Consider the following 23,521-nt stretch of genomic DNA (forward strand, 5'->3'; position numbering starts at 1 on the left):
CCAGGCAAGAACACTGGAGTGGGTTGCCATTTCCTTCTCCAGTGCATCAAAGTGAAAAGTGAAAAGTGAAAGTGAAGTCGCTCAGTCGTTTCTGACTCATAGCGACCCCATGGGCTGCAGCCTACCAGGCTCCTCCGTCCATGGGATTTTCCAGGCAAGAGTACTGGAGTGGGGTGCCATTCCTCCTCCCCTAGTCCCCCAGAAACGTCATTCACACTTTATTTTTAAGTAGATACTTTGGTTTTCCTTTGTTGTTGTCGTTGGGGAGTGGCTTAAGTCCCTCCGATAAGGTCACACATCTCCCCGCAGAGGCCTCTCTTCCCACTCAGGGGTGGTAGTGGTTGGTACAGGTGTGGTGGGGGGCCAGGCCACCTCTGCCAGTCTCTTCACAACCTCACCCAGCTGCCCCAGACCCTGGGCGGCCTCCACCAGCTCGGTCAAGCCCAGTCCCAGGGCTCGGCGGTCCTGTTGATCTCGCTCCAGGGCCTGGGTCAGCCTCTGCAGCTGGCTGCCCACGTCCCTCACAGCGGCCACCAGCTCTACCAGGGCAGGCGGCTCACAAGCCATGACCCTCACAGGCGGCACTGGGGCCTCACATGGGCCCAGAGGGCCTGAGCTCGGACTGGGAGCTGGCCCAAGGGAGAGGTGGTCAGGGGGTGGTTGATCCAAGGGGTGGGCCATAGGAGCCAGATGGTCCCCAGATGACCCCACAGGGGTCACAGTGGGGTCAGGGGCTGAGTGTGGAGTCTGGGTAGGTGGAGAGGTTACTTCGGGGCTCTGGCTTGTGGCTGCTTTGAAGTTCTCAGTGGACGGTATGTCCATGCTTGGGGCAGGAGACAGGCTGGACTCTGAGGCTGAAGATGTGGAGGGGCGAGGGGCCCCTGTGAAGGTCAACTGGGGGTGCAGGCTGGGCTTCACTGGAGAGGGAGGTTCTGTTCCCAAGGGAGTTAGAACGGACTTGGCAGTGACCGTAGAGGCTGAGGTGAGGTCAGGAGTCATGGTGTGGTAAATAGTGGTAGTGAGGTGAGGAGTCGTGGTGGGGTGAGGAGCTGTAGTGGGGTAAGGGGCGGTGATGGGGTGAGGAGTTGTGGTAGGGGAAGAGGTGGTGGCTGGGTGAGGGGTTGTGGTGGACTGAGGGGTCGTGGCAGGGTAAGGGGTGGTGATGGGGTGAGGAGTCGTGGTGGGGTGAGGGGTCGTGGTGGACTGAGCAGTAGTGATGGGAGGGGGGGTCGTGGTGGGGTGAGGGGTTGAGGTAGAGTGAGGGGTGGTGGTGGGATAAGGGGTCGTGGTGGCGTGAGGGGTCGTGGTGGGGTAAAGGGCAGAAGTGGGGTGAGAGGTCACTGTAGGGTGAGAGATTGTGGTGGGATAAGGGGTCGTGGTGGGATAAGGGGTCGTGGTGGCGTGAGGGGTCGAGGTGAGGTAAAGGGTAGTAGTGGGGTGAGAGGTTGATGCGGGGTGAGAGGTCATGGTGGAGTACGGGGCCGTGGTGGGGTGAGAGGTCGCTGCGGGGTGAGAGATCATGGTGGAGTACGGGGCCGTGGTGGGGTGAGAGGTCGATGCGGGGTGAGAGGTCATGGTGGTGTACGGGGCCGTGGTGGGGTGAGAGGTCGGTGCGGGATGAGAGGTCATGGTGGAGTACAGGGCCGTGGTGGGGTGAGAGGTCATGGTGGAGTACGGGGCCGTGGTGGGGTGAGAGGTCGCTGCGGGGTGAGAGGTCATGGAGGAGTACGGGGCCGTGGTTGGGTGAGAGGTCGGTGCAGGGTGAGAGGTCATGGTGGAGTACGGGGCCGTGGTGGGGTGAGGCCCTGTGGAGCGGTCTGGGGAACTGGAAGGTTCTGGAACTGCGCTAGGCTGTGGAGACGTGCCCCGGCCTGGGGATTTGTCCGGATCCGGGGTCAGCCCGGAGGTAGGGGAGAGGTGGGTCGCCGCCGCCGGCGCAGAGGGGTCTGAGGTGAGTTCCTTGGGCGCGGTGGGCGGTGGGGTGGGTGAAAGCCTAGAGGTCGGCGCGGGGGCCGCGGCGGCATCAGGGGAGGGCCCGGTAAGGCCGGGGCTCGTCGAGGTGCGGTGGGCGCTCCCCCGAGAGGCCGCGACCGGGCTGGGCGGCACCGCGGAGGTCGCGTCAGGGGTCGCCTCTGGCGTTGAGGCCGCCGTGCGGATGAGCGGCGGTGCGGAGGCGGAGGTCAGTGGAGGGTCGGCTGGCCCCGGCGCGGCGGAGGCGGGTGGGGAAGGGGCGGCGGGCTTGGTCCTGGCCGTCGTGGGCCGCAGTCGGCGTTCTGGCCACCGTCTCCTCTGGGAGCCTGGCGGAAGAAAGACAGACGGACGAGGTCAGGCCGCCCCGCCCACCCCGCAGCGCGCCCCGCCCTCCAGACAGTGAGACCAATGGGGAGGCACGGGGACTCGTGACGTCACGGGTCGCCAGCAGACTTCACCCGGCCCTAGTGCCCCACCTCCTCGCATGCTCCGATGTCTCCAAGCGCCACCTGGTGTCCTCCCCTCTGGAGGATGCGGGGATGGGCGCGCCGGGAGAGGGGGACGCGGAGGGGTACCCCGGGATGCAGGATGGTGGGGGGGGGGGTGTGTGCAGGTGGTGTGGGAGGATGCGGGAGGGAGCCAGGGGAATGCGGGCCGGGGATTTGGGATGCAAGAGGGGGCGGAAGGGCAGAGATGGGGTGAAGGGAGATAAAGAGGCGGAGGGCGTGGAAGCTGCTCGGATAGGAGGGGTCGGAATCAAGTAATCAAGACCAGTATCTTCTTGCCTTATGTTTAAACAATCAAAATTAATGCGAAAGATCCACAATGAACAAAAAGTCAAAATTTTAATTCAAGTCAGGATCCGGCCTACCTCACTGGAATCGCCCCTAAAATTGGCTGTCAGATCCTGGTGAGGTAGGTCGGATCCGACTTGTTAAAATTTTATTTACTTCATCGTGGATTGTTTTTGCATTCGTTTCTATTTTTTTAACCTATGGTATTAAGATTTTATCTTCATTACAAAATGCTTGGAATGCCCCCAAATTTTAGGCCTGAATAAGGCAGAAACCTTCCCCTCTTCCAGGCCCTGCTGCTGCTGCTGCTAAGTCGCTTCAGTCGTGTCTGACTCTGTTCGACCCCAGAGACGGCAGCCCACCAGGCTCCCCCTTCCCTGGGATTCTCCAGGCAAGAACACTGGAGTGGGTTGCCATTTCCTTCTCCAATGCATGAAAGTGAAAAGTGAAAATGAAGTTGCTCAGTCCTGTCCGACTCCCAGCGACCCCATGGACTGCAGCCTACCAGGCTCCTCCGTCCATGGGATTTTCCAGGCAAGAGTACTGGAGTGGGGTGCCATTGCCTTCTCCACTTCCAGGCCCTGCTTCCAGATAAATACGATTTTTAACCTCTTTTGACAGATGAGGGAAATCTGGCCAAGAGGGCAAGTAATTTGCCCGAGGTCACACACTGACACTGTTTGAAAGTTGCAAGGACAAGGTCTGAGCCCAAGTCCTTTGCATCCAGAGTCTGGGCCAGTAAGTATCACTTTCTCAGCGGTGGGAATGTTCTGTGCTGGCCAGTATGGTAGCCGTTGGTCACCTGTGGCTTCTGAGCACTTAAAATGGGGTTCAACTAAGGAACCAAATGTTTCCTTTTTCAATTTTTAACATTTTTATTTTGGCTGCGCTGGGTCTTCGTGGCTTTGTGCGGGCTTCTCTTGTTGGGGAGCACAGGCTCCAGGGCACTGGGGCTTCAGTACGTATGGCTCTCGGGCTCTAGAGTGCTGACTTCCATAGTTGTTGAGCACAGGCTTAGTTGCTCTGCGATGTGTGGAATCTTTCCAGACCAGGGATCAAACCCATGTCCCCTGCATTGGCAGCTGAATTCTCATCCACTACATCATCAGGGAAGTTCTCTGTTTTTTTTTTTTTTTTAACTTTGAACGGATTTCTTTTTGTAAATTTTTTTAAACAACAAAAAAGTATGGAATACTTCACAAATTTGCATGTCATCCTTGCACAAGGGCCATGCTAATCTTCTCTGTATGGTTCCAACTTTAGTGTATGTGCTGTGGAAGCAAGCACTGTAAGTTTTTTTATTAAAGTATAGTTGATTTACAATGTTGCCTTAGTTTCGGGTGTACAGCAAAGTGATTCAGTCATTCATAAATATATATATATATATTCTTTTTTGGATTATTTTCTTGTATAGTGTTTGTCGCTCAGTCATGTCCGACTCTGCGACCTCATGGACTGTACCCTGCAAGCCTCCTCTGTCCACAGAATTCTCCAGGCAAGAATACTGGAGTGGGGAGCCATTCACTTCTCCAGGGGATCTTCCCAACACAGGGATCAAACCTGGGTCTCCTGCATTGCAGGCAAATTCTTTATAGACTGAGCCACCAGGGAAGCCCTGATTTTCTCGTGTAGGTTATTACCAAATAGTGAGTATAGTTTCATGTGCTAAACAGTAGGTCCTTCCTTTTTCAAGTTTTTGATTAACTTAAATTTAAACAGCCGCCTGTGTTGGTAGCTACCCTATTGAACAGCACAGCTTGACTGAATTCCACTTTTCTGCAGGGTCCCTGAGGTGCATCTTGTCCCCCTGTAGGGTCAGAGGAACAGTTAAGTAAAAGGCTTGGCCTCCAGCCAGGCCACCTGGATTTAAACCCCAGATCCTCTGCTTCCTGTTGCTGCTGCGTCGCTTCACTCCGACTCTGTTCGACCCCAGAGACGGCAGCCCACCAGACTCCTGCATCCCTGGGATTCTCCAGACAAGAATACTGGAGTGAGTTGCCATTTCCTTTTCCAATGCATGCAAGTGAAAAATGAAAGTGAAGTCGCTCAGTCGGCTCCTCTGTCCATGGGATTTTCCAGGCAAGAGTACTGGAGTGGGGTGCCATTGCCTTCTCCGCCTCTGCTTCCTAGCTGGGTTCAATTCAGTTCAGTTCAGTTCAGTTGCTCAATCGTGTCTGACTCTTTGCGACCCCATGAATCGCAGCACGCCAGGCCTCCCTGTCCATCACCAACTCCCGGAGTTTACCCAAACTCATGTCCATCAAGTCGGTGATGCCATCCAGCCATTTCATCCTCTGTCGTCCCCTTCTCCTCCTGCCCCCAATCCCTCCCAGCATCAGAGTCTTTTCCAAGGAGTCAACTCTTCACACGAGATGACCAAAGTACTGGAGTTTCAGCTTCAACATCAGTCCTTCCAATGAACACCCAGGAATAATCTCCTTTAGGATGGACTGGTTGGATCTCCTTGCAGTCCAAGGGACTCTCAAGAGTCTTCCCCAACACCCCAGTTCAAAGGCAGCAATTCTTCGGTGCTCAGCTTTCTTCACAGCCCAACTCTCACATCCATACCTGACCACTGGAAAAACCATAGCCTTAACTAGATGGACCTTTGTTGGCAAAGTAATGTCTCTGCTTTTGAATATGCTATCTAGGTTGGTCATAACTTTCCTTCCAAGGAGTAAGCGTCTTTTAATTTCATGACTGCAATCACCATCTACAGTGATTTTGGAGCCCCCCCCCAAAAAAGTCTGTCACTGTTTCCACTGTTTCCCCATCTATTTCCCATGAAGTGATAGGACCAGATGCCACGATCTTAGTTTTCTGAATGTTGACCTTTACGCCAACTTTTTCATTCTCCTCTTTCACTTTCATCAAGAGGCTGTTTAGTTCTTCTTCACTTTCTGCCATAAGGGTGGTGTCATCTGCATATCTGAGGTTATTGATATTTCTCCCGGCAATCTTGATTCCAGCTTGTGCTTCTTCCAGCCCAGCGTTTCTCATGATGTACTCTGCATATGTTAAATAAGCAGGGTGACAATATACAGCCTTGACGTACTCCTTTTCCTATTTGGAACCAGTCTGTTGTTCCATGTCCAGTTCTAACTGTTGCTTCCTGACCTGCATACAGGTTTCTTAAGAGGCAGGTCAGGTGGTCTGGTGTTCCCATCTCTTTCAGAATTTTCCACAGTTTATTGTGATCCACACAGTCAAAGGCTTTGGCATAGTCAATAAAGCAGAAATAGATGTTTTTCTGGAACTCTTTTGCTGTTTCGATGATCCAGCAGATGTTGGCAATTTGATCTCTGGTTCCTCTGCCTTTTCTAAAACCAGCTTGAACATCTGGAAGTTCACGGTTCACGTATTGCTGAAGCCTGGCTTGGAGAATTTTGAGCATTACTTTACTAGCGTGTGAGATGAGTGCAATTGTGTGGTACTGGGTAACCATGGGCAAATGACTTAACTGCCTCGAATCTCAGTTTCTTCCCCTTCTGTAAACCATGGATGATCCATGTATCTCCCCTATAATCATGAAGGTTCAGAGAGACTGTGCGTGCACAGAGCACTTACACAATGCCAAGCAGGTAATAAGCATTCTCATAATTACTTATATTGCCACAGGCATTGATATCTGTGCCTCAGTTTCTCTCATCTGTGAAACGGGCACAATTATAGCACCTACATCACTCATTAGGCCTCGTGTGGCTGCTACAAGGATTAACATATATAACTGTTAAAGACTAACACACATGACGTGCACAGAATAGTGCCTGACACATGGTATATTGCTCCACAAATGGTGACTGTTCCTAGTTATCATTTCAAGAAGCTCAGCTTGGTTTGTGTGCACAGGGGCTCAGATACCTAGGGTGGTATTGGCTTTTAATTTTTTAGACCCAAGCAACAGAGAGTTAAGCTAATCATACTGCCCCGTACATTGTCATCAATAGTTCCTGCAGTGTCTCCTCTTGTTTTACTCTTTCTCCTCTTTAACCCCCATCTGCATTCCCCTCATCCTCTTCCATAGGCACCTCCAGTCTACTGTGTTTTATGTGTGATCTGAAACAATACAGAGTACACAGATGTTTCATGTTAATACAAAAGTCTATGTATATTTGGGGGTTTGTGCTTTTAACTTCTGCAAATAACATTCTGCTGGAAATCTCATTCTGTTTCTGAACTTCTCAGTGTTATGTTGTTAGTACCTACACATGTTGCTGTGTATACAGCCTGCCATTGCTTTAGCTACTGCATAGAATTCTGTCAGGTGTAACCCTTTCTCTTCTTCCTTACCTTTCTCTTGGACACTTAACCTGCCTCCCATTCCCTAATACATCCTCACATATATTCCTTTGTAAGCCTGTGAAAGAGTTTCTCTGGATGCGAAGAGCTGACCCATTGGAAAAGACCCTGATGCTAGGAAAGATTGAAGGCAAGAGGAGAAGGGGGTGACAGAGAATGAGACAGTTGGATGGCATCACTGACTCAATGAACATCAGTTTGAGCAAATTCTGGGAGATAGTGAAGGACAGGGAGACCTGGCATGCTGCAGTCCCTGGGGTCACAAAGAGTCAGACACGACTTAGTGACTGAACAACAACAAACAGACCTAGGAGCAGGGTTGCTGGGTGGTAATGTATAATCATATTTAATTTCACTAAACATCACTGCTGCGGCTGCTGCTAAGTCGCTTCAGTCGTGTCCAACTCTGTGCAGCCCACCAGGCTCCCCCATCCCTGGGATTCTCCAGGCAAGAACACTGGAGTGGGTTGCCATTTCCTTCTCCAATGCATGAAAGTGAAAAGCGAAAGTGAAGTCGCTCAGTCATGTCCGACTCTTAGCGACCCCATGGACTGCAGCCTACCAGGCTCCTCCATCCATGGGATTTTCCAGGCAAGAGTACTGGAGTGGGGTGCCATTGCTTCTCTGTAAACATCACTAGGTCGCTTTTATTGAATTGCTCTATCCAGTGGGGATGCCTGTCTCCCCATGCCCACACCTACAATGGGTATTATTGACCTTTCCACTTTTTTTCCACGCTTGTCACTGTTTTCATTTGAATTTTCTGACTCATTATGAGTGTGAGCATTTCCAGACATACTTGTTGGGCATTTGGGCTTCCTAGTCCGCAAATCTCCTGTTTGCACCTTTCCCCCCATTCTCTTACAGGATTTCCTCTCATGCTTTTGTTGATGTGTCAGAGTGACTAACACAGTACAGGTGAGGGTTTCTCCACCTCAGCACTGTCGACAAAGGGGCTGGCTGGTTCTTTGTGGTGGGGGGCCCTTGTGCACTGGAGGGTGTGTAACGGCAGCCTGGGCTTGACCCACCAGGGACCACTAGCCTCCCCCCTCCCAGCTGTGACAACCTGAAATGTCTTCACGTGTTGCCAGTTATCCCAGTTGAAGACCACTGGTCAATAACAACCCTTTGTTTCAGGATATATTTCTGCCTGGTCTTTCTGGGGTGAGAGCTGGGTCACCACCGGGAAATCTGCAGTCCACCTCTCCATTCTGTTGTTGTGGTCTAGCCGCTGAGTCGTGTCCGACTCTTTTTGACCCTGTGGACTCCCCACCAGGCTCCTCTGTCCGTGGGATTTCCCAGGCAAGAATACTGGAGTGGGTTGCCATTCCCTTCTCCACCACCTCTCAACCCCACCCCACAAACACCTTGGACCCCGCCCCCCCTCCCCCAGCCACATGCCTCACCTGTGTCCCCACGGAGCCTGGGAGCTAGAGACGGGTGGCCTGAGCTCCTGGTGGTGCCAGGGGGGCCAGGCGTGGCTGCAGTGGGGGTCTCCTTGGCCGGGACTCCTCCTGAAGGTGTGTCCCCACTCCGGGAAGGCTCACGACAATCCTCGTCACCTTGAGAGATAACAGAGAGAACCCAGTAATCCCTGTCTCTGTGTTCTGAGGCTTTCTTCCCAGGATGCCAGGTTTTAGGAGGACTCTATCAAGAAGAACACAAATAGGAACTGGTTTTCCTGTTAAAATGTCAGCCCACCAAGGGCAGGCATGCTCTCTGGGCCTGTGTGTTCTCGAAATGTGTTCTAAGAAATGGCCACATGCTTGTTCATGGTTCATTAGTGTGTGATCGATTTGATTTTTTTCATTAAAACATACACTGAGAAAAGGGGACCCGCAGGGCTTCCCTGGTAGGAGTCCGCCCTACAGTGCAGAGGACACGGTGGCACAGGCAGCACTGGCCGGCAGATTCTTCACTGAGCCCCCAGAGGAGCACCCATCTCTCTAGGCATTGTCCAGCTGCCCTCACAAGTGGGTGCAGATCCTCAGGCCCACCTTTATCCCAAATCCTTGCCGCTGAAAGACACGTTAATTTTTGGCAAGCTCATGGGGAGCTGGTGGGCAAAGAAGCTGCAGGTTTGCTACAGATGACCAACCTAAAGCCCAGAGAGGGCAAGGAATTTTCCTAAGGTCACACAGCTCAGGAGCAACACTGGGCTTCAGATCCAGCAGGCCTACCTGGTTCTGAATGGAGACCTCTTTCCCTGTGGGAACAGACAGAAATAAAGCCCGAGGCTGGCCTCACCCCGGTCACTCCCCCTGCCTGGCTCACTCCACTCCAGCCAGGCTGTGGGCTCTTCTCTCAAGACCCCACCACAGGGCCTTTGCACATGCTGACCCCTCTGCCCAGAAAGCGCCTTTAGCTCCTCTCCAGGCTCCGCATCACAGCTGACATCTTTACAATGAACCACAGCCCTCACCCCCTGCTGCCACCCCCACCAAGCACTCCACTTCCGCCCCACCAACCTCACTGGTGTGTCTCAAACCAGCTGAGCACACTCCCACCTCACGGCCTTTGCAGGTTCATGTGACTGCACTTACGGAACACTCTCCAACCAGGTATTTGCATGGCTTTCCCCTTCTTTTTTTCCTTTTCATTTTATTTAGAGTGCCCTGCATGGCAGGTGGGATTTAAGTTACCTAACCAGGGACTGAACCCTCACCCCCTGCATTGGCAGGGCAGAGTCTTAACCACTGGACCAGCAGGGGAGTGCCCCCGACCTCCTGAGGCTGTCACTTAACTAGCATTTCCTTAGTAAGTCATCTCTTGACCATCCCATTTTAAATGACAATTCTTCGCTTCCCCCCTTTACCCTCCCTTTCTCTGTCCATCATGTTCCCAGGGTTGGGACTCATGCCTGCCACTCAGCAAACACCTGAGGCATGAACTAATGCCTGTGTCTTCAAACTCCATCGTCCAGGAAGCCTCAAGAAATGTTGCTTCAAATGAAATGGAAAGACAATTCAACCTTCATAAGCTTCCATCTTCATCTCCTGTGCACTCTCTCTAGACCTACATGGCGATCTCACAATTGTTTGTTCATTCATTCATTCAACACAGATCCCGTGGAATACAGATTAACGCTCCCCAAAGATGTCCAAGCTCTAACCCTCAGAACCTGTAAATATGTTACCATTCGTGGAAAAGACTTTGCAAACTGACTAAGGGCCCAGTCCTTGAAATGACGGGTTTATCCCATATTAACCCAAGGGAACCTGATCTAATCACATAAATCCTTATTCTTAGAGAATCTATCCCAGCAGTGGGCTTCCCTGGTGGCTCAGTGGTAAAGAATCTGCCTGCCAGTGCAGGAGACATGGGTTCAATCTCTAGGTCGGGAAGATCCCCTGGAAAAGGGAATGGCAACCCACTCCAGTATTCTTGCCTGGAAAATTCCAGGCAGGAGGAACTTAGTGGGCTACAGTCCATGAGGTCACAAGGAGTTGGACACGACTGAGTAACTAACACACACACAAATTCTCACTGTAGTGACAAAGATGTTAAGGTAAAAAAGGACCACAGAGATGCAACATTGCTGACTTTGAAGATGGAAGAGGGGGCCGTGCACCAAAGAATACAGGAGACTCTAGAAGCTAGAAAAGGCACAGGAACAATCTTTCCCTTCAGCCCCAGAAGGAATACAGCCCTGCCATCTTTGATTTCAACTAGTGAGAGACCTCAGCGGGGCTTCTGACCTCTAGAACTGCAAAATAATAAGCTCGTGTTGTCTTCAGCCCCAGATACGTGGTGGTCTTATGGCAACAATAGAAACTGACCTAGCTAAACCTGAGACAGCTAAAACTCTAGCAGAGATGATGTGCCGTCAACGGGCAATGCAATTTTCTCAACTCGTCTTCGCTGCTCAGAGAAGCCCGTTCCTTGTGGGGTCTCCTGGTGGAAATGATGCCATCTCCTCCGCAAGCTTTTCCCCACTGCTCTACGAGAAATAATCGCCGTGTCCCTGGGATTCTACAGCTGTTGTTCATTTATGGTAAATAACTCTAACAAGCAGTGCATTGCGGTTTTAAGTGATTTCACACACATTTTGCTCATTGAATTGGGACCTGAGGTCACCCAGCCCCTTGTTCTAATTCCAGTGGAGTCACAGCTGGAACCCTGGCAGCCGGACTCCAGAATTCACACTTGCAATGACTTCAGTAATTCCCCAGTCCAACGAGCAAACTGTGTGTGAAATAGTTTAAAATGGATCTCAGCCGCAGCTCCTGAGTTCAACTTCCCCGAGCCTCATTCCCCTCCCTCCCACCTGAAACTCAGGGGCAACACCAGGACCTATGAAAGTGTGAAAGTGTTAATCGCTCAGTTGCGTTCGACTCTTTGTGACCCCATGGACAGTCGCCCGCCAGGCTTCTCTACCCATGGGATTCAGGACTTATGTCATGCAGTTAATGTGTTCCTGGCACTGTCCTTGACTCTTTCCAGGGAACCTGGAGCTGCGGCCTTTTTACTTGCTTTTTTCGAAGTAAGGAATTGCAGCTCAATGAAGCCGAGTCATTTTTTTCAAGGCCACCTTGCTAATAAGGACATAATTTCTGTCGTTTCCATCTCTCCCCACCCAACCCTGCCCCTCTTCCCAGTACTAAGGTTGCACATGTGACCCCTGGGGTTTCCATCGCGCAGTGCCCAGTTCCGTACTTATCTGTGCTCACGCACCCCCTCTCCCCGACCAGAAACAGGTGGGGTCTCAGAGGCCCGGACACTGCCGCCCTCAGAGCTGCGGGCGCGCAGCATCCGACCGCCTCCGCCGCGAGGGGGCGCGACGAGAAAGGGAGGCGGCGCCCGGCTGCAGAGACCGAAAGCTCTGGAATCCTGGCCACACGGCACGGCACCTCTGGAAACTGAGCCCTAAGTCACTAGGGTGCCCCCCCCCCCAAATCTCGGCGGCTCCAAGGCCTGCTACGTGCCCCCGCCCCGTCCCTCCGGCGGGAGAGCGACACCGAAGCAGCAGACAGACCCGGGGTGGGGGTGGGGAGGGAACTACAGCGCGCTTCACGCTTTTATAGCTGCGGGCTTGGGCCAGCTGGCCAATTAGGAGGCGTACCGCTCCTGTGTCGTCACACCGCGCTGGGCCATAGACGTCCCCCCGCCCGCCCTTCCTGCCGAGGCTTCTCTCTCTCTGTCTCTCTATGTCTCTCTCTCTCTCTGTCTCTCGCCTCTCTCTCTCTCCTCTTTCTCTCTCTCCAAGGCCTGCGGAGTGCGCATGCTTGCTGAGCGCGCGGAAAAGGCGGGATCCCGAGCGGAGCGAGCAAAGCATGCGACACCTGGGGGAGCGGAGGGGCCGGGAGAGCCGGGCGAGGCAGCCGGCCCGTGGGAAGCGGAGGGACGGAGGGTCGGCGAGAAGGACGAGGACACAGGGGAGGGAAGAGGGGAGAAGCGGCCCTTAGGCCGCGGGGTCGGATGGGAAACAGCGAGGAGTCTGGGCGTGGAGTGAAAGAGAAAGGAAGGCGGGGGTAGCGGGGAGAGAGAAACTGGGAGAAACAGGAGTGATGGAGCGTGGCCTTGACAAAGTAAGAAAAACGGTGAGAGGCCGATGAGCCACAGAGACAGGAAGAGGAGTCAGGGGAGAGGAGGAAGACAGACACGGAGCTGAGAAGATAAAACTGACCGCAGAAAGCAGGATAAGGAACAGAGAAGCTGAGCGTGAGACGCTGAAAATGACAGGAAGAGGGGGAGGACACAGGACACGTGAGGAGAGACAGAGACGGGAGGGTAGGCAGTGAGAAATGGAAGGAAAGAGCCAGACGCCGGGGCGGGGATGAAAAGAAGTTGACCGTGGTGGGGGAGGGTGGAGAGAAACAGTAATGGTGGGACATGAATTTGATAAGGAAAGAAAATGAGGAAGGTGACGAGAAAGAGACATGGTCAGTGAAAAAGAAAAAAGAGTGATCGAGATGCGGAGGGTGAGAAGTTGAGAAGGTGAGAAAGAGGAGCAGAGAAGGATCAAGAGAGAATGAGCAGGATGGAACAGAGATCTCACACACATACCAGTGGGAACCATCTGAGCGGGTCAAGGCCCGAGTGTACACACACACACACACAAACACAGAAATGGGAACCATCTGAGCGGGTCAAGGCCCGAGTGTGACCAGGCCTCAGGGAGACAGAGGCCATGCGGTAGCGGGGCTGGAGGCTGCCCCCGCTGGCCAGAGGAAGGGGTCAGGCTGGGGACAGCGCTCCATGTGAAGGCCCCCAGCCCGCCTCCGAGCCTCAGCCCCGCCCAAACGAGAGCTTGAGCTGGGAGAATAGGCTTGAGGGGCTGGGGTGGGGCAGCGGTGTGGTGACGGCATGTGCCTCCGTGTGGGGACTGGGGACCTTCGGCCGAGGCTCTGGCTCCAGGGACACGGGCTTTGACATCAAGGCTGATTCCCGGAGGCCCCAGAAGACCTGCAGGACTGGGGGCCGGACTCTGCTGAGCCTGGCTTGATTCTGAGACTCAGGGCGGGGAGGAGGAAGGGATCTCCTCTTCTAGGCTCTTGTAGGACAGTTACAGACGAGCCCATGGAGGGGAAGTTCTTAGCGTCTTTGGAGCCGAGGAAAACCTGCCTGCGGTCTCGGAGACCCGGGCCAGCTCATTCAGGGTCTTTCAGGAAGCCCGGCAGGGAGATGCTCCTCCCCACCCCACGCCTGCCCCTCACCTGTGCTCGGAAGGCGCCTCGTTGCTGGGGTGGGGGCCCCTGGGCTCCCCGTGGTTTCCCGGGAAAGGGTGTGTCCGGGCACCCCTGCAGCGGTGGTCCCCTTGGCCAGGTCCTCCCCCGAGGTGGGGTCCCAGGTCCAGGGTGGATAGTCCTCCTCGTCTGCATAGCCTGGGGAGGAAAAGGGGGAGGGGAGAGCCCCCCGACCCGTCTCAGGAGTCCTTGCCGCTGCTGCTCCGGAGGCCCCTGCCAGGATCTCCAGGTGCGAGTCGGGGCCCCGCGCCCCTCCGCCCCGTGCCCCGCCCCCCGCTCCACACCCCACCCCCTGTACCGGTGCAGGTGAGCCCCACGTCCTCCTCGTGGTCGCAGTTGTGCTGTCCCCACGCCCGGGCCGGGCAGTCGCTCAGCGAGGATTCGCTGCCCTTGCAGCCCACGTCATCCAGCCAGATGGGCCCGGTGCCGGGGCCGTAGTGGGTTTTGCCCACTCGAGGCCGGACCCTCCCGCAGCCCAGCTCCCAGCAGGTCACCATGCCGTCCCGCAGGTCCCAGCCGTCGTCACAGACCGTCCCCCATTGTCCGGCGTGCCACACCTCCAGCCGCCCGGCACACCGGTTGGGCCCGTCCGCCAGACGAACCCTGAACGGGCCTGCTGGTGGGAGGCACGGATCAGGAGGGGTCAGCGGGGGTCCGGAGGGGCCAGCCTCAGCCTTCCTGTTCCTCTGCTCACCTGCTGCGCCGGTGGGGGAGGGGGCCGGGTCCGTGGATGACTCTGGAGAACCTTGTCCTGGGAGCTCAGCGGATGGCTCCACGGTGGCCTCGGAGGTCACTAATCGGGGGCCCTGGGTGGCGAGCGTCGCCACAGTCTTAGAGGTCCGTTCCCTGGGGGCTCGAGAAGTCCGAGTTACGGTGGTATGCGAGGTTAGCCTGCGGGGGGCCTGCGTGGTCAGCCTGGTGGTAAACTCAGAGGTGGGTCTTCGGGAGGCCCCCATGGCCAGGGTGCTGGTGGTCCGTGAGGTCAGTTCAGGGGGACTCTGGGTTCCCGAGACCCTGGAGTGCTTAGTGGTTGGCATCGCCGGGGCCTGAGTGGTTGGTCTCTTTGCGTTCTTGGTCACCCACTTCTTGGTGCTTTTGGGCATCTTCCCTGGGGCCTTGGTGGTGGTTTTCTCAGGGATGCTGGGGGTCTGCCTCGCAGATGGCTTGGTGGCCAGCTCCCCCGGGAGCCAGGCGTCCGGGTCTCTGCCCAGGCCGGGGATCCAGCTCCAACTGAAGGGGTCTGAGATGGAGTCCAGGCCGGGGGTTCCTGGAGACGGGGGTGGGGGGGTGGCAGGGAAGATGGCAGACACCGTGAGGTCCCCAGCCAGGCCCCACCTTCTCCTGTCTCCCACTGCAGACAGCCACCGAGTTCCCAAGCACTCGGCCTAATCGCAGGTGGCATCTGAGCATCTCCTATGAGCCAGGCCCTGTGCCAGGCCCAGGGCACTCGGTGGCCACCCCGGCCCCATCCTGCCTCAGCATTTGCGGGCCTGAGCTGCCTGCCCCTCTTCGCCCCCTCACTCTGACCTGTCCTGTCTGCCCAGCCGGTGCCCTTCCCCCTGTACCCACTGACTGGTCACTGCCCCACCACGGTGGCACCAGGCCACTCCCCAGCTCCAAACCCTGCTGTGGCTCCCAGGGCCTTAGGGAGGAGAGGGAAAGAGGGAACGCGCCCCAGCTTTGGGCTCCCAGCCTCCACGGCTCACCCAACATCTTTCTGGGCAGCACAGGGAAGGTGGCGGATGCTGCGGGTGATGCTGAGGGTGAGTGGTGCAGAACGAGGGTCAGTCTGGCTCACAGAGGGGTCTGGCCCTTCGCCCCCGGCTGCTGGAGGCAGGGGGACCCTCCCAGCCCTGGCAGCGTCCTGCCTGGTTGGAGCGTGTTGCTTGCCTGGGGGCCTGGGACCAGCCAGGTCATCTCTGCTAACAGCATGGCTTGTAAGCGCCAGTCCCATGGGGGACCCAGCTCCTGAAAACGCTCTGCCGCTGGCTAGGAAAGTGTCACGTGCGTGGGGGTGGGGTAGCGGATTAAGTGCTGTCTGCACCCCTCCCCTTGGAGAGGAGGGTTCACAAGGGTCTCTCCCGACCCTGCCCCAGCTGCCTCCTTCCTCGCGATGTGAATCTGGGCCCTTCTGCTGCGGGAAACCCTGCTCCTGAGTCTGAGAGCTTCTCTGACCATTGTGAGTCTTTCTAGAAAACTGTGGAACCTGAGGGTGGTCTTGGGGAACCTCCCGAGTGACATGTCAGACAGGCTCACATCTCTGTCCCTCAGTGAGCCCTGGGCTTCTCAGAGGCCAGAGCCCTCACGTTCTGAGCCCCCTGTACCAAGCTCCGAGTCTGCCGCTGGATGGAACAATGGCACAGGAGAGAACACAGGCCAAGGCTGACCTCGCTTCTGCGGGCCCTCTGTCACACTGGCTTCTCGCCATCTCTCGGTGCCCCTGTGCCTGCTTCCTTTCATCTCAGGGAGGACAGAGCTCCCCTCCAGGAGGGAGACCCCATGATTCTTGGTAGGAAGAAAAGGAGGAAGGACCCCAGCTGTGCCGCTTAGTTGCTGTGTGACCTTGGGCAAGTCACTCAGCCTCTCTGTGCTGCAGTTTTATCACCAGGCTTCCCTGCTAATGGTGGAGAGTCTGCCTGCAGTACGGGAGACCTGGGTTCCATCCCTGGGTTGGGAAGACCCCCTGGAGGAGGGCGTGGCAACCCACTCCAGTTTCTTGCATGGAGAATCCCATGGACAGAGGAGCCTGGTGGGCTACAGTCCATGGGGTCGCAAAGACTTCACACAATCAAGCAACTAACACTAACATCTCTATCAGTAAAACTGGTGTGTGTGTGTGCGTGCATGCGTGTATGTGTCTGTGTGTGTGCGTGCACACACCCAGTCATTCAGCTGTCTGAATGTTTGCAGCCCCATGGACTGCAGCCTGCCAGGCTCCTCTGTCCATGCGATTTCCCTGGCAAGTATACTGGATTGGGTTGCCAATTCCTTCTCCAGGGGATCTTCCCGACCTAGGGATGGAATGGCAGGCATCTCCTGCATTGGCAGGCGGATTCTTTACCACCGCACCACCTGGGAAGCCCTTCACATAGGCATAATGTCCATCAGTTTGGACTTATCCTGAGGTGTGAATGGGGTCACATGTGTGAAAACAGCCCTCCTGGGGCAGGGGTTAGAAGGCAGGCGCTCAGTCAACGTTAGTGCCAATGTCAGTTCCCGTTCCCTCCTCCAGGAAGCCCTCTGGAAGCCAGCAGATGGCGAGGCCTCCTCACCCGCGCAGGTGACTCCAACGTCCTCATTGTGGGCACAGTTGTGCTTCCCCCAGGGAGCGGCTGGGCAGTCGGCCAGGGCAGCCTCGGTCCCTGTGCACCTCACATCGTCCAGCCAGATGGGGCCGGCGCCCCAGCCAAAGCGGCCGGCGGTGGGGTCAGACTGCCGCGGCCCCCCGCAGCCCAGCTCCCGGCAGACCACGGCTGTGTCCCGCAGATCCCAGCCATCATCACACACGGTCCCCCAGCGTCCCGCATGCCACACCTCCAGCCGGCCCGAGCACCTGCTGGGCCCCGCCACCAGGCGCAGCTGGGGGGATCCTGGAGAGGGGAGACACAGAGAATTTGAGGCAGGCCCTCCACCATCTTCCCTCTGTGCATTCACCCAGGAGGAGACCCCAGCTGGCCCAGACGCTCTGTGCTCTCCTCCCCTCTGTCCTCTGAGTGGGGAGGGGCGCCCAGGGGGCTGTGGGAGGGGCAGGGCAGGAAACCTATGCTCAGCCCCACACTTGGGGTTCAGGGGAGGACAGGGGGCTCACCGGCATCCGGCCCAGGCTCCTGAAGGAAAGTCGGGGGTGCAGGCGGAACTGAGACACCGGGCGTCTGCGGGGCCTGGCTCGCCGTGGGGGGCGGGGGCCTGGATGTGGCCCCCCTGGGCCCCGAGCTGTTGCTGCCTGCCGCGGGGGCCGTGGGAGGGACATACCCGAGAGGCATACCTGGGGCGTGGGAGGGGAGAGGTGACCACCAGCCCCTGCTGTGTGGCGGGCGGCTCCCCGACCACCAGCCCAGGACCACTATGGTGGGGATTCACAGGTGAGCATGAATGGGGTGGCGGGCCACCTGGACGGAAGGAGTGGGAACACCGGGGGTAACCTTCGGAAAACACACAGCACCCCAGCTCTCACCCCTCCGGGCGAAGCCCCCCAGGCCTCCCTCCCTGGCCTCTCCCCAGGGCCACCCTCACCATCACACACGGCCCCGGCATCCTCCCGGTGGTGGCAGTCGTGCTGGCCCCAGGGCCGCGCCGGACAGAACCGCAAGGCCGTCTCGTTCCCCCGACAGCGGAGGTCGTCCAGAAGGATGGGCCCCGCGCCCTCCCCGAAGAAGGCGCCCCCGGGGGCGGCCAGCGCGCCCCCGCAGCCCAGCTCCCGGCAGGCCACGGCGGCGTCCCGCAGGTCCCAGCCATCGTCGCACACGGTGCCCCAGCGCCCGCCGTGCCACACCTCCAGGCGGCCAGCACACCCGTGGGGGCCATCGGCCAGACGCAGCCGGGGGGCCGGGCCTGGACGTGGAGGCGGGGGAGGAGAGCAGAGAGGAAGGAGACTGCAGTGGACAGGCAGGAACTGTGGCGGCGAGGATGGGGGAGCAGGCCTAGGCCGTGTGTGGGTCCTGCTTCACACCCAGCACGGGGCTGCAGAGCGGACCCTCCATCCTCACAAGTGAGGAAGAGGCTTTGACGGCTTTGACATGGAACATCTGGATGGACGGAGTGTGGGCACTTGGGGGGGGGTACCCCAGGAAAATACACAAAGCCCCCAGTTCTCACCCCTCCACTCCAGGCCCAAGTCACGCTGCAAGAGTCCAGCTCTGCTCTGTCCACCGCCCCCTGCACGTCCCTGCCTCCCCAGGGAGAGCCCAGGGCACACCCGCCGACGCCCACCCCCACCTCCCCAAGCAGGTCCCCACGCCCCAGCTGCCTTCCCCAGGACTGCAGAGCAGGGCTTCTCAGCCTCAGCTCCCCTGACACGGGCGCTGTCCTGAGCACCATACAATGTCCAGCTGCATCTCCCAGCTCCACCCCAGATGACCCCCCAAAGGCCTGTAGACCCCACGCCTGTCACCCTAGCAGTGGTGCTGAGAGCTGGGCTAGAGGTTTGGGGGCATTTCTGTTAGGTGTTTGTGCGTGAGAGCAGGGCCAGCTCTGGGCAGTGTGGAGTCCATCTCCAACCCCCAGTCGGTGTCTAAAGGGGACAGGCCAGAGAGGGTGCCAAACCCCTAGCCTGCATGACCCAGCTGCATGTGCCAAGCTCCTGCAAGGCCCACCCCGAGGAGCAGAGATGGAGGTAAGACACCAAGCTCCCGGCCCCTTGATGGGGTTCGCAACTTCTCCCCGGAGCTTAACCGCCCTGGGGAGCCTGGGCTGACCTTCCAGGCTTCAGAGGCCACAGCTCAGCCCCCATGGTATGGCCCTCAGAGGGGACAACCTCACGGCTCCAGGTCCCCCGACCTGTGTCGCCCTGATCTCCACCCCCACCACACCCCACACGCCAGACCCCCACATCATCCCTCCGTGCGGCCCGCCAGCGGAAGTCATGCTCTGGTGGAGCCTTGGCTCCATCTGTGGGTGGGGGTGCGGCTCGGAAAGGTTTTCAGCTCCCTCTCCCAGTTCCCACCCACTCTCTGAAGCATTTACTGGCCCCTGCCCGGGTGGGTGGGCGGATGTCTGCCTCCAGTGTGTCCTTGAACTTGCCCACCCGACACCTGTGCGCGGCCCCGCCCTTTGCCGGCTGCGTCCTAGTCCTGCAGCGCGACGACACCCAGGTCAGGAAAGAGAGGTCTGGGTCAGTACCGCGTGCATGAGGCTGAATGAGTGTGGGTGTCGGGAGGAGGGAGGGGGAAAGGGCCAGGGGGAAAGACGTGGAGAGAGGGGAGGAAGGGGGAGAGGAAGGGAGCGAAGAAGGAAGAAGAGAGGGAAGAAGGAAGACAAGAAGGAGGGAAGGGGACTGGAGAAGTCTTTTTGAAAGTCGTGACATCATTAGGTTAGTGGTATGGGGGCGGGGCGTGGCCCGCGGGAGGGGCGTGGCCCGCGGGAGGGGCGTGGCCCGCGGGAGGGGCGTGGCCCGCGGGAGGGGCGTGGCCCGCGGGAGGGGCGTGGCCCGCGGGAGGGGCGTGGCCCGCGGGAGGGGGCACGTACCTGTGCAGACCAGTCCTGCGTCCTCGCTGTGGTCGCAGTTGCTCCGGCCCCAGGGGCTTCGGGGACAGTCTCTCAGGGCCTGCTCTCCGCCTCCGCAACCCACGTCGTCCATCCACACGGGCCCCGCGCCCGGGCCGAACCGGGCCCCCCCAGGGGCGGCCAGGGCGCCCCCGCAGCCCAGCTCCCGACAGGCCACGGCGGCGTCCCGCAGGTCCCAGCCGTCGTCGCACACGGTGCCCCAGCGCCCGCCATGCCACACCTCCAGGCGCCCGGCGCACCCGTGGGGGCCGGAGACCAGGCGCAGCCGCTCTGCGGGGCGGGCGGGAGGGGGCGCTGTGAGGGGCCTCGTGGAGGCGGCTGCTAACACTCTCGTTTTCCATCTGGGAAAACGGAGGCCCCGCGGGGTCAGGGGTCTGAGATCAGCCTGCCAGCCAGCCAGTGGCAGAAAGTCAGGGTCTGGACAGGGCAGGGGGCCTGGGGGCCTGCCGCGAGTGGACACCCAGGTCTACTGACCAGGCGGGGAGCCTGGGCCTGGCTGAATCCCCGGGGACGTAGTGCCCCCCTACCCTGGGGTCCCCAGTTTGGTCTGGGGGCCTAGGGCCTGACCCCTTCTGGAATTGTTGCAGACGGAAGGTCTGCCTCGGACTTACCCTGGCGGGGGGCTCCGGCAGTCAGCACTGGGGCCCTGGTGGACTTGGCCGGCTTGGGCAGCCGGGGGCTCTTCTTCCGGGAGCCACTCTGGGGGGTCCCGGCTGGGCGGGGTGCTGGTCGAGGAGGGGGACAGTGGGGAGTGCAGTTGGCAGCTGAATCTGGGGCTGTAAGTCAGTCCTGAGAGTCCCCAAGGTCTGAAGGGGGCGTCACGGGGGCCCCGGGGAGGGTAGAGGAGTTGGGCCTCTGTCCCTTCTCCCTCACTGTTAAAGCAGGAGCCAGAGCATGGGTGGGGGCTCACCAGGCGTCACCGGGGCCTCCTCAGAGCCGGGGCTCAGCTCCCCTGCCAGCCCTGGCCAGGGGTCCCCATCCAGGACTGAAGGTGGATCGTCATGGTCCCTGGAGTCTGTCCCACGCTGGCCTTGGGGACAGCAGCGTGTTGCTGGAGGGCACACTCCCTCCTGTGGGCCCGTCTCAGGCCCCGGGCCGCCCCCACCCGACCTGGCGTGGCTGAGTTTCACCCAAGCCAAGTAGGCTCCGTATCGGTTTTTACCCTTGCCTTCCTCTCTCTGAAAACAGATGCTTTTTGCTGACACAGTTGATAAGTGGGCCATGAGGAATAATAGTCAGGAGCCCCCTGAGGGGAGGGACGATCCCCAGCTCCAGTCTGTGCAGACCAGCTCTGGCCCCTTTAAGTCTTCCTGCACCTCTTTACGTGGGGGGAAGCACCGGTGCAAATAAATAACTCTGGCTCGCCATCTGCACGATTGGTAAAGCTGCCAGCTTTCTCAGTTTAAAAGTTCTTTCCAAAGAGTTTGGAGGATGTTCTTCCAACACCCACCATCTAACACCCCAGCGCTATGGAGAGGGCAGGCTCTCAGTGAGGCAGGGGTAGGGTGTCTGGACTTCTGGATGCTCAGAGTTAGTTACTGGGCTGAGGGTCCCTGGGTGTTGAGGAGGCTGAGGACCCCTTACCTGCACAGACGACCCCCGCATCCTCCTCGTGTGAGCAGATGTGGGCCTTCCAGCCCCGGTGGGGGCAGAGGCCCAGCTGCCGCTCCCCGCCCCGGCAGGCCAGTTCGCTCAGCCACACGGGCCCTGCGCCCTCCCCAAAGAAGGCGCCCCCAGGGGCGGCCAGCGCGCCCCCGCAGCCCAGCTCCCGGCAGGCCACGGCGGCGTCCCGCAGGTCCCAGCCGTCATCGCACACGGTGCCCCAGCGCCCGCCGTGCCACACCTCCAGGCGGCCCGCGCACCCATGGGGCCCGTCGGCCAGACGCAGCCGCTCTGCAGGGACGGAGGAGAGGCTGTGACATCCTGGAGACCCCGGGGCTGGTGGGCAGGGCAGGGGCTGGGGGCTGTCCTGCAGGGGCGTGACCGGGAGCCCCTTAGAAAGCAGGAAGCTGGGTGACTGCGTTGTCCTGCAGAAGTGGTGTGGGGGTCGTGGGCACATGGGGGTGACCAGGGTCCAAGGGAGGGTGAGCCCGGGCCAGGCATGGGAAGGGCTTGGAGCTGAGCGCACCCAGACGGGAGCAGTGTTTGGGGCCACTTACCAACAGCCTGGGTCCCCATCAGAGCCACTGGAAGGGAGGTTGGAGGGGTGAGGCAGTGAGGTCCTCGCTCCTCTGAACCAGAAACCCCGCCGCCGGGAAGGAGGACTCAGGCCCAGCGCCTGGCCGAGGCCCAGGTCCTTGGGATGGGCGGAGCCCGGAGGCCTCAGGTCTGGGCAGGGGGCCAGGCCCTTGGCTCTCCCCCTTGGGGGCCTGGCTAAAGGTGAATGATGGGTGAAACCCCCTGCAAGGTCAGGGCTCATGGAGGGGAGAGGAAGTCCTGGGATCTCCTGAGAGGGTGGGACTCGGGGTTCCCGAGGCCAGGTCCCTGGAGGATCAGTCAGAGGCAGCCAGATGTCCTGTGCTCCCCCCGCCTCCCCCGCACCAAGCAACAGGGATGGGGCCCTGGAACTTGGAGGCTCTGCAGTGGGTCAGCTCAGGGGTCAGAGGGCCGGGCCCGGGCCCCTGAGTCCCGGAGGAGGGGAAGGGTCACTCACCGAGGAGGCAGGCCAGGACCCTCATGTTTGCAGAGTCGGGGTGGGGACAGGGTGGAAGCAGACGGGAGCAGGAGCGGGGAGGAGGGGATCGCGGACGCAGGAGGGAGGGGAGCGCCTGCCAGAGGCGCCCTGGACCCGGGGAGGAGCAGGCGGGGGCTGGACGCTCTGCAGGAGAAAGAGAGGCTGCCGAGGAGGCAGCAGGGGACAGGAGCGGGGCGGGGAGGGGGCTGGCCGGCGGCTGAGGCCTGGGGAGGAGGGCGGTGGCAGGCGGGAGGGAGGGTGTCCAACTGCAGACACCCACACAGGAGACAGCCAGCTGGCCAGGAGTGCTGTGCTCAGGCTCGGGGGGCGGCAGGCTTCAGGGGAGGATCCTGACAGGGGTGCGTGGGCAGAGCGCCCACCCATCTGCTGCTTCTCCTGTCCCGCCAGGGTGGTGTGCCGGAAACAGAGGGATTGAGGATGGGCTCACATCAGCTGCCGGGGTTGGGGACCTGGTGCAGCAAGAGGGCTTGCAGGCAGACACCAGGAAGGACTTCCTGGACTGGGAAAGGAGAGAGACTCCCTTCTCCATTCCCCCAGGTGGATTTGCGGGCAGAAGTCATCAGCCCCCTGTGTGTCTCCCAAGAAAACTGGGGTCAGGGGTCGAGAGGGCCAAGGGTCAAGACTTGGGTGGGGGAGGACAACTGCACACACACACACACACACACACACACACACACGAACGCACTCTTTCTCTCTCTGCACTAAGCAGCTGTGAGGCGGAAAAAATTCGGTAATGGGGAGCGTGAGTCAGAGGGCTGGCACGGAGCTGGGCTGCCTGAGCTCATCGCCTCCCCTGCCCCCAGTCCAGCACACTCCCCCCTCCCAACAATTACTGTCAACCTCGGGAAGGAGGG

General features: G+C 58.8%; 1 protein-coding gene and 1 non-coding gene across 3 annotated transcripts; both read right to left on the reverse strand.

Moving 5' to 3' along the window:
- Positions 1–201: 201 nt before the first annotated feature.
- On the reverse strand, positions 202–23,487 carry SSC5D (scavenger receptor cysteine rich family member with 5 domains). 2 transcript variants are annotated; one of them, XM_061389235.1, is made up of 14 exons: positions 22,626–23,487; positions 22,132–22,158; positions 21,557–21,865; positions 20,883–21,002; positions 20,584–20,697; positions 19,934–20,242; positions 17,984–18,301; positions 17,559–17,735; positions 17,023–17,340; positions 14,445–15,017; positions 14,049–14,363; positions 13,721–13,888; positions 8,471–8,626; positions 202–2,297 (listed from the first exon to the last, which is right to left on the reverse strand). In XM_061389235.1, exons 1-14 carry the CDS (start codon positions 22,648–22,650, stop codon positions 292–294), a joined length of 4,935 nt encoding a protein of 1,644 aa, XP_061245219.1. In that variant the 5' UTR covers positions 22,651–23,487; the 3' UTR covers positions 202–291. The 2 variants fall into 2 exon arrangements, with proteins under 2 accessions (XP_061245219.1, XP_061245218.1); XM_061389234.1 differs by having other exon boundaries at positions 14,049–14,366.
- On the reverse strand, positions 3,946–4,052 carry LOC133231223 (U6 spliceosomal RNA). Its single transcript, XR_009731098.1, has one exon. It is a non-coding gene; the product is annotated as a U6 spliceosomal RNA (small nuclear RNA).
- Positions 23,488–23,521: the final 34 nt, after the last annotated feature.

Source organism: Bos javanicus, chromosome 18 (assembly GCF_032452875.1).
Source record: "Bos javanicus breed banteng chromosome 18, ARS-OSU_banteng_1.0, whole genome shotgun sequence".
Taxonomy (NCBI): Eukaryota; Metazoa; Chordata; class Mammalia; order Artiodactyla; family Bovidae; genus Bos; species Bos javanicus.

Coding starts and splice junctions, on each gene's coding strand:
- SSC5D (XM_061389234.1), bottom strand. CDS start 22,650: ATGAGGGTCCTGGCCTGCCTCCTCG. Junction 21,866..22,131: donor GATGGGGACCCAGGCTGTTG/GTAAGTGGCCCC, acceptor CCGTCCCTGCAG/AGCGGCTGCGTCTGGCCGAC. Junction 8,627..13,720: donor GAGGCGCCTTCCGAGCACAG/GTGAGGGGCAGG, acceptor TTATCTCTCAAG/GTGACGAGGATTGTCGTGAG.